The sequence below is a fragment of the Pelodiscus sinensis genome, chromosome 1 (genome assembly GCF_052426305.1).
Source record: "Pelodiscus sinensis isolate ZL-2025 chromosome 1, ASM5242630v1, whole genome shotgun sequence".
In the NCBI taxonomy this organism is placed as follows: domain Eukaryota; kingdom Metazoa; phylum Chordata; order Testudines; family Trionychidae; genus Pelodiscus; species Pelodiscus sinensis.
Genome location: NC_143052.1, coordinates 188,265,318 through 188,275,920, shown reverse-complemented (window position 1 = coordinate 188,275,920; position 10,603 = coordinate 188,265,318). Strand labels below are relative to the sequence as shown.

Sequence of the window (10,603 nt, the reverse complement as noted above, 5' to 3'; positions counted from 1 at the left end):
AAATTGCTGCCCATGGAGAGACAGTCAAACAAATCACATCTATCTCCAAGCTTTTTATTTCCAACTCCCAGAAATCAGTTTACCTGACAGTGTGGTGTGAAAGCAGGGAAATGTAAGAGGGGCTACCAGCGTCTATATAGTTGTGACTTTTTTCCTTGCTAGCTATAAAAAGTTGACTCTTAATGAGTATAATGAATATTGCATGAATCAGACACTTTTGTCACTATATATTTTATTTACATACATTAGGTAAAATTAGTATTTATACAAACAGTATATCTATAAAATATATTATTCACATCTGTCATAATTTGGATCAGTATTAAATAAAAAATGTTTATCTTCTGAACATTTAGATTAAAGAAATACATAAAAAGGAGCTATCAGAGTAATTGCTGAAAAAACGTCCTTGCAACAAAATTCTGTTCTATGAAAATGATTTTTTAACCTTCCTCCATTTCCTCGATATTTTGTCCATTAATATTTTAAAAGACAAACAAAAAATATATTAATATATTTGTATATTAAGCATATTAATGTGATATGTTGAAGAAACATCCATTTTCTTGATTTTTGTGTATTCTTCCTGAACTAGCCAATTAGCCTATCATAAGATGGGATTTTCAGGTTTCTCCTTCACATCAGTCTTCTCTCCTGAGCCTCCGGTCTCTCGCTCCGTCTCTCCCTCTCTCCTCCTCTTGCCTCCCCCTCTCTCTCAGCTCTCCGCTGCCTCCTCCCTCTCTCTCTGTCTCTCTCTTTCTCTTCTCCTCCCCCTCTTGCCTCTCACTCGGGAGACTGCGGAGCCCAAACGGTCACTTGCGCCACTTGCTCCCATGCAGCGGCCTGGCTGAGCGGCGCAGAAGTCAGCCAAGTGCCATGGCAGGAGGCGAAGGGGGGCGAGGCGGTGACGTTCACGGCCAGGGTGCGGGGCCTGGAGCCGCTATCATGCCGCACATCACTGCCCTGCCCCCCTTCGCCTCCCGCCATGGCGCTCGGCTGACTTCTGCGCCGCTCAGCCGGGCCACCACGGGGGAGCAAGTGGCCATTTGGGCTCCCCCGCGGCGGCCCGGCTGATCGGCACATAAGTCAGCCGAGTGCCACAGCGGGAGGCAAAGTGGGGTGGGGCTGTGACGTACACAGCCAGGCCCCGCCCCCTGGCCATGTATGTCACCACCCTGACCCCCTTCGCCTCCCGCCATGGCGCTCAGCTGACTTCTGTGCTGCTCAGCTGGGCTGCCGAGGGGAAGCAAGTGGTGCCAAACGGCCGCTTACTCCCCCTCGGGGGCCCGGCAGAGCGGCACTGAAGTCAGCCGAGTGCCACGGCAGGAGGCAACAGCGCCGTCCAGAGGGAACAGCCAGCGTTTCAGTGTTACAGAGTCTCAGACATTGGGCTACTAGATATATGATTAGTTCTCTAAAAGATGCGTATTTGTCCTATCCATATAACAACAAAAATTATGACACTGAATGTTGCCACCCATTCAACAAATTATGTTTTATATATAATATATTCATTGCAATCCATTTTTTCTGAGGGAGATTGATATTTTTCTGAATTAATATATGTTCAGATAACTTTGCAGCACTTGAAGGACTTGTTTCTCTTACAGTAAAATCATAGTATATGCTCAGTATTCTTTGCCCTTACAGCAGCTATTCTTTTTTTATGTGCACAGAAGTATATCCTAGCTACTGATCATTTGTGAACTGAGTACTAATTAAGCCATCTGGTCTACTAGATTAATATTTAACTCCATTTCTTGGAAAGTCTTTTCACTGACTTCAGTAAGAACTTAGGGCAGAATCTCAAAGGGTATAAAGCAGGGGTGGGTAATAAGTGGCCTACAGGTTTGCCAAGGGCACAAAATGCTTTATTTACCTGCACATCTGCAGGTTAGGCTGCTCGCAGGCTAGACTGTTGGCTGTGAATTGCCTCTCTTAATCAATGGGAGATGCAAGAAGTAGTGGCTGGTCTGTGCCACTTCCCGCAGCTCCCATTGGCTGGGAATGGCAAGCAGCTGTATCTACAGATGCACAGGTAAAGAGAGTCTGGCAGACTAACTCTGGTGAATCACATCTGTCCTGCGGGCTACTTTTTTTCCATCCCTGGTGTAATACCTCCATTGACTCCACTGTAAGCCTATGAGGAAGTATGGCCCATAGCTAATTTCTCACATTTAAAACATATGAAATTTGTTAGTACCACTTTAATAAAATAGCTATCAAGAATAACTTAATAATTTTAGTGTTATACATAAATCAACCCTAAAATATTAATCTAGTTGCTACTAGTCAGATTTTAGGCCAATCACAAACAAAATTTAAAGATTTTCATACCAAAAATCAGTAAAATCTTAAGTTTTTGTGGACAGGAAAAGTTTCCTTTGAAAATTATGCTGTGGTATTCACAATTCTGGTCAACTTTAATAATAAATATACAATAAAAAAATGAATTATATATTTAATACTTTATAAGTAGTACCACATTATGGAGCAATATTATTATTTCACAGGTTATAAATAAGTCAGTCATTAAAAATGAGTGGCTAAGAATTGCATCCTACTACAGGACTCATTTATAATGTTTCTCAGAGTTGAAAAATAAATATGATTGACAAAATTTCTCTTTACACATTTTAAATCAAAGTTTACCAAGAGCTTGCTGTTACAGTCTCACTATGAAGTCACATCTAAATGAGTTTTTGGTTATTTGTTTTCAGCCTGAATCAGATATAAAGACTGAACTTGATCCCTTTTTGAAAGCTGAAGCTTCTTCTGAAATAGAAATCTCTTCTTTGGAGTCCTGAAGCTGTTCCTCTGTGTTGCTTGTCTCATTGCTACAGTTTTCATATTCTTCTGAAATAACAGTTAACTTGTCATAGGACTGATCCTCTTCTGGTGACTGTGGTGAAATAAACTGTGAACTGTAGGAAGGCTTGCTCAGAAACTGAAGGAAGAGAGGGGAAATAACTATCAAGCTGTGCTTATCTCTCTTTTCCAGCATCTGCTTCAGTTAGTTTTCCTCAACAGTTTTTAAAGGCCTTGCACTGGTGAATCACTGTCTTTGGCCTCATGTACACTAGAAAAGGTCTAGCTGTATTGGCAATCCCTCCTAGATTCTGCTTATATTTGTAAAAGAGTGTTTTTGTCTGTATGGGTTATGTCAGTTCCCTGAATAAAATATGCTATCATACCAGCAAAGGGACCTTTTTTGACGTATAAATGCATCTAAGCTAGGGTTTTGCTGGTATAATTTTGGTGGTTGGAATGTGGGCAAGTAATTGCACCCCTGATCATAATAGCTATTCCACCAAAAATTTTAAGTATAGACCAGCTCTTATGCAACTACTTTGAAATTTCTCTGTTCATTTTTACTCTCTTCAACATGCATTGAACAACCTTTTCTTCAACATGACCTAATCAGATTCTCTTTTATCTTGCTATTGATACAAACAACATGCTCATCCAAGAAGCAATGGGTACCCGAATGGACTGAAAGTTTTCTCTGAAGTAGCATTACAGTAGTAAGACACAGAAATGATTATTACTTTTAATATAACCTTGTCAAAATTCTGATAGATTCTATTTCAAAGCAAATCACAATAATTTTGAATTATTACTCAAATGAGGGTTAAATGTAGTACAGAGACATAACAAAATTTTTCTTAAGTAATTTTTTAGCATCTGTGAGAACTATTCAATGGTAACAAAAGAGCTATCTGTGCTATTAACCTCTGGACTTTTTCAGCTCTATTTTATTTGACATTTAAATTGTGGCCATATTTGGGTATTTGGGGGATGTGTTGCCCCGCAAAACTGCAAACTTTGGGTAAGTACGGAATGCCCTTCATGCATATCTCCGTTGGGCTGGAGTGACCTCCCACCCCCATACAGAAGTCAAACTGTGCTTATGTTTAAACTCATATAGTTAAGGCCAGCGCTTCCCAACTTTTTTTATACCGGGGACCAGCAAACCCATTCACAAATTTTGGAGGCCTGATAACATTTTATTCGCACATTTGCATATTCATTATGCAAATAATGAATTTTCAAATATGCAGATAACATGTTGCCAGTCTACCAAATGTTTGTGAATGGGTTTGCTGGTCCCCGGTAAAAAAAGCTCCAGCCCCCACTGCCAGCCCTAACCCCTAGAGCCCCTCACCCTGCCACTATCTCCCAGCCCTAGCCACTGACCCCAGAATCACTTGAACCCAACCTTCACAGTGCCAGCCTCCCTGCCCCAAATGCCTCAGTGCCAGCCTTCTGTTTCCAGAGCCCCACTGCACCCAATTGCCCCTCCCAGTCCTGGACATCACAGTACCCCTCACTGTCAGCCCCTCATTCCACCTCTTAAGAGTCCCCTGCCTCCAGAGCATCCCCAGCATGAACCCCACCTCCAGAGCCTCTGTGCCTGCCCTGCACTTGCACTGCAGGTGGACTGCCTGGAGCACACAGTGTGCCAGGCCCCTGCTGAACACTGCAGTAGCTGGGCCCCTGCTGAGCACAGCGGCATTCAACTGGGGCTGAGTGCCATGTGGAGCTCGGCTGCTGTGGCACTCAGCTGGGGCCCAGTGCCATGTGGAGCAGCGAGTGCTGCAGTGGTCCATCACTTGGCCCTGCCAACCAGGTCACGTAGCAGCCACTGGAGCTGGAACTCAGGCCATGGTGATGCTGCCTTAGTAGGGACAGCCTCACTGTGGCCCCGGCTCCAGCCGCAGCACACCCGGTTGCCTGCCAGGCCACTCACCCTGCTGCTGTGTGGGGACCCCCTGCGGGCAGAGCTCATTAGCTGCTGGGGGTGTGGCCTGGTAGCGTAATGTGGCGTGGCAGGCAGGAGTTTGCGTCCCGTTGCTGGTCTGTGGAACTGCTGATCGAGGCAACTACTATTTTGCTGATCTCTCACACTGTTGCTCAAATAGTTTGAAAACACATAGGCCCTGCCTTAGGACAGGGTGAGCAAGGAGGCTGCCTTGGGCCCTGCACCTTCAGGGCCCCATGCCGCCTGGCGCCCGCCCACCTGGCCACTCACTTACATGGCACAGCCAACCACAGTGTGCCACTTTAGGCCCCGCAAACTCTTTGGCTGGGCCTGAAAAGGCAAATACCATCTACAGAAATGTGTTTGATTAGAATAAAATAATCAAGACAAACAGAATTATTTACTCCCTGCCTGCTACAGCCCCAGATCATTTAATACTGCAGGCTATTCCCTCCATGTGGCTCTCAGCTCTGAGAGGGGGAAAAGTTTTGTGCTGCCCTCATACTCTAGGCCTTTCTCTCAGCCCATATTGGCTGGTTGTTTGCAGCCAATAGGAGTTGAGGTTTGGATTGGAGGTGGCAAGATCACATGAAGCATCCCCCTCCACCCAGAACAGAGAGCCACCGGACTGCACTTTAAACCTGCGGCAGTTGTGTGCCTGAGGGTCCCAGCAGGGTTGATCGCAGGCCAGATCTGCCGTATTTTGCCCAGCGCTGGGCTAGCCAATAGAAGTCTGAACAGAGATGGAGCAATAGATCTTAGAGGTGTGAATTGCTCCATTCAGTTCACAAAGGCGTTAAATTACATGTCTGAGTCAGATGATTTAAATGTCAACATTAACTATTTCCTCTCAAGCAAAGGAGAGAGGGAGGATTACAGATTTATACAATTTAGTGTATTGTGATAGCTCATCTGGATGCCACAAGTGGATGGAATTTGGAAGATACAACAATTTCCCTTCATACGCTGCTCCTTCCAATGAAGAGGGAGCCAAGCTCAAGGGTCCCTGTGGGGCTCAGAGCAGTGAAATGATCATACAGTATACTAAATGCCTATTCAATCTGGTATGAAGAATGGCTCAAATTAGCAATTCACATGGGCAAAATTTATTTGGGTGTGATACTTACTAGAGTATCACCACTTTTCTCCTCCCCCATCTAACCCTTTTCTGTTATACTCCCTTAATATTATTTTTAAAACAATTCTGTGAACAATTCTATTTATTTCAGTAAATAATAACTAAGTTGTGGACATATTCTCCTATCACAGTGGCTTTCAAACTTTTTAGACTGTGCCCCCCTTTTCAAAAATCTGTAATCTACAATGTGAGATAGGATCAAAATATAACTATGAAAACAGAAAATAAAAAGGTCTGTAAGGGACTACACAATGCACTGTTCACCATTACAGGATTTTTCTTGTGTTCCTGTTAACAACTGCTTGCATACCCTCCAAAGTACACAAATCCCAATTTGAAAACCGCTGTACTATAGTATGCCGTGGTTTGAAATTTTCTTTCAGCCTCATGCAGTATCTCAAACAGTCATGTACTGAATCTATTGTCTATTATATTGTATTCAGTTCTTTGTTAAACTATGCAAGATAGACATTTGGCAAGTCAAATCAATATCAGCCTGTAAAGTGAAAACAAAAAAGCTTCCCTCATCTGCTAGAAGCTTCAAGGAAAAATGCCGAAGGCTTGATTGTGTCCAATGGTAATTTATACTATTTCTACTTTCTCAGTAAATAAGGATTTAATTCAGTAAAGTATTCACGCATATGTCTAACTTTAAGGGCTAATACCATGCTGAATAAGGGCTCTAAACTTTTCAATCGGCTAAATTCAAATTGAAGATTAAATGAGCCAAAATAAAGGACACAAGAACAGTGCGGTAATAATGCAAGATGATTCACTTAGGCTTGGTTTCCACTATATACCCACTCCAATATAACTACATTGCTCAGGGGGGTGAAAAATCCAGTTATACTGACCTTAACCTTGCCATGTAAACAGCTCTATGTCCGTGGGCAAACTTCTCTTACTAATATAGCAACTGCCTCTCATGGAGGTGAAGATATTAAGCCAATGGGAGAGCAGTGCAGCTGCAAATTTCTAGTGCAGATCTGCCCTTAATGTCCATAACATTCTAAACAACTTCCAGTTTCTTAGTGCATAGTCTCATAGGGTATGTCTACACTACCACCCTAGTTCGAATTAGGGTGGTAGTGCAGACATACCCATACAATGTAACTCAGGGCAAGTCTACACTACAAAATTAAATTAACCAAAGATATGTCAGTTTATAGTCTCCGCAATAATTAAATCACTTTTGCATGTCCATATTATGCTCCTTGTGTTGAAGGTATGAATTCTCACCGGGAGCACTGACACTGATTTAACTGTCAGCATCAACACTGCAGGACAGCTTTTGAAAGGTGGTAACAATCAATGTATGCAACGCAGTATCGACCTAAATATGTTGACCTAAGCACAATGCCTCTCACACAGGTGGCATTATTAAGTCTGAATGAGTTGCAATATCAGAATCTGCATGAAGAAATGAGATTACATAGTGTACTACGAATGTTAAACAAATCATCTTAAGTTATTGCTGCACTTTTCTCGTGTCTTTCATTTTGGCCTATTTAACCCTGAACTGGTGCTCTAAAATGAGACATTGGATGTAGTTCCCTTCCCAATAAAATAAAATAAAATAAAATGTTACCCCCATACTCTTTTTAGGATGCATATTGTTCTATTTCCCTACAAAAGTCTAGCATAATGAAAATTGTATGGGTCTTTTATTCACAAAATCTGTATTCTTCAATTTTTAAGGGGCATTTTGTGTATACCAGTGATTTCAAACTTTTTTTCTTGCAACCCAGTTGAAGAAAACTGTTCATGCCCATGACCCAACATCTTTATATCTTTTGCATAGTGTGCAGGCTTGGAGGTGGGGCCAGGAATGGGGTTTCAGTTGCAGAGGAGTGAGGGCTCCATCTGGGGGTGAAAGCTTTGGGGTGGGGCCAGAGCTTGGGCGGGACAGCGCAAAGCGCTTCATGACCCCCCCACCTAACAACTGGATCTGCTGTTGATCACTTCCGGGGTACAGCATGATCCTTGGTGCTAAGGCAGACAGGAAGACTGCCTTAGTACTTCCGCTGGTCACTCTACATCAAGGTGACTCAGTGCCTGACATTCTGTGACCCAGTACTAGGTCACAACTCATAGTTTGAAATAGGGCTGTAAAAGGCTAAGCAGTTATTTGGTAAGCATTAGTCTTACCAGCATACTTACCTGGTAACTAGTTAATCGATAATTTGGTGCAGCCGGAGCAGCCCCGCCCACGGAGGGCCAGGCTGGAGAAGCTGCAGGCGTTCTACCAGTATAAGAAACCACCTTCCCAAACAAGGTTATTTATGCTGTTAGAAGTCTTGTTTTGTTAGCACAGTTATATTTATAGGCATGGGAAGTGGGGTGGAGTTATCAGCATAGGAATGTCACTATGGGATGTGGTTCTATTACACCCTTGACCAACTTAGCTATGTCAGTATACATATGGGCTGTGTCTACACTGGCCGCCTATTATGGAATAGGCATGCAAATGTAGCACTTTGGAAGAGGCAAATCCGCGGGGGATTTAAATATCCCTCGCGGCATTTGCATTTTCATGGCCGCCGCTTTTTTCCGGCTTGGAGATAAGCCGGAGAAAAGCATCCAGAGCGGTGCGATCCTCCGGAATAAAGCCCTATTCCGTAGGATCTCTTATTAAGTATCTTATTAAGAGATCCTCCGGAATAGGGCTTTATTCCGGAGGATCGCGCCACTCTGGACGCTTTTCTCCGGCTTATCTCTAAGCTGGAAAAAAGCGGCAGCCATGAAAATGCAAATGCCGCGGGGGATATTTAAATTCCCCGTGGATTTGCCTCTTCCAAAGTGCTACATTTGCATGCCTATTCCGTAATAGGGGCCAATGTAGACATAGCCTTTAGGTGTAGTCAAGTTTTTATGTAGTGAGGGAGAAGACTGAAGCCAACTGAATGATGAATTGGTGCAAGTCACATTACTTCCCCATTTATACACCCACTTGAATCACTGCTCAGTTTGATGCCAAGTCTTTAGTAACACAGTAGTCAACTTTTGCAGTTGATTAAGGATTTGAAATGAAAGTCAACCATAAGAGCAGTTTATCACAAATGAACATGTAACCAAGTTGATATAACTTAATAGATCATACTGCATAGCTACTAAGACTACTATCATCATCATCTATTATTTTGCAACAGATATACTACACCTGGATTTTTTTAGCTTATGCACCTAATGACCAGCATTACCCCACGTATTTGCTTCTGGCAGAACCTATGCAACCACAGTACAGCTAGTTAACAATCCAGGTGCATTTGCAAGAATGAGGAACTGCTGTCAGAAAGTTAATGCATTAATCAGAAAGTTGTAAGCTTTTGGGAGTCTGATCGATAAGAGGCTCTCCCAGATGTCTGTCTTAATTATTTTATATAGAATACAAATTAGACATACCTCCTTCAGATGTTGTGGAAAAGAATACGTAGGGCAGACGACATATCTGACCTGCCGATATATATATATAAAGGTAAAGAAACAAGCAGGAACTGATACTAGAACAACCAATATCGATACTAAAAGAACAGTGACAATTATCCACACTGGAGTTATACCTGCAAGAAACAAGAAGATAAATTCTTCTTAACCTGATTATTCTTTATTATTTTGAATATACAATTTTCAGATTTTAATTTTCTTAAGTAAATACAGGTTGCCCCTCTAAAATCTGGAATTCTCTGGTTTGGCAACATCTATGGTCCATCATGACCACAGATGTTCCAGGATCAGAGAGTCCCAGTGCTACGGGAAAATGGGGACCCAGGAGTTGGCTCACGGCTCAGTTGGACTGAGAGGGGGGAAGAGCAGGAGCCAGTGTGCAGCTCAGCTGGGCTGGTAGGGAGCCAGGAAGCCCAGTGGGCGGGAGGTTGGCAGCAGGGGGCCTGCCATGACCTCCCCTGGTCTGGAAAAATCCATCATCCGGTACCTAGTCAAGTCCCAAGGATGCAGGACCAGGGAGGTCCAACTTATACAAGATTTATTTCCTCCACTTTTTCATTTTAACAACTATTTTGGAGAATGAACAAATATATCATTTTGTTCCCAAATGTAAGAAGGTTTCAACTGTGTTTCCACTTCAAACCTGCTCATGACATTCTTACTAGATAAGTTTAACCTATGGCCATGATATATAAATGTTTACAGAAAGAAGAAAATTCTAAGTAAATGGGGAAAAAGAGGAAAGCAGGGTAACGACATGTAAACCCCAAGTACACTTATGCCTGGGTTCTTCAAACCAGAGCACTGAATTCTATTTCTCTCTAAAGGAAAAAATGAAATAATAGTAACAAAAATGGCAACAAACTTGGAGATGGCAGCAGTCCAAAATTCTTTAACTTCCAAAATATTGTGTCTTCTAAAGCTTGGTTTTATGCACAAGGCTGTAACAGCATGTGATACAAATAAAGATTTGTCTAAACTGTCTAAACATTTTAAAGACTGTCTATGATTTTAAGCAGCTATTTACTAATTAGTCTGGGAATGCACTTTTCTTCTTATATGGAAACACAAAGCTCTCTTCTAAGACGTGGCCACCTCACTGATGGTGGCTCTAGCCACAATAAATAGTTATTCCACACATAGCTGGTAAGGTGGTGTGGCTGCAAATTGGAGCATTCCAACAGTTTATACTCTAAGGTTAGTGCTATAAAAAAAATGAAAGACTAGAATCTAGATTAGGCACTGTGGAGAATTCTTTA

The 10,603-nt window shown here is 42.4% G+C and overlaps 1 protein-coding gene across 2 annotated transcripts in view; it reads right to left on the bottom strand.

Moving 5' to 3' along the window:
* Positions 1-215: 215 nt before the first annotated feature.
* The window catches only part of IL10RB (interleukin 10 receptor subunit beta), a 31,350-nt gene continuing 20,962 nt past the window's right edge, over positions 216-10,603 (bottom strand). For both annotated transcript variants that reach the window (XM_075910999.2, XM_006126037.5), the window contains exons 6-7: positions 9,303-9,460; positions 216-2,947 (exon numbers count right to left, since the gene is read on the bottom strand). In XM_075910999.2, coding sequence (XP_075767114.2) covers positions 2,717-2,947; positions 9,303-9,460 — 389 coding nt within the window. In that variant the 3' untranslated portion in view covers positions 216-2,716. The remainder of the gene's footprint in view (positions 2,948-9,302; positions 9,461-10,603) is intronic.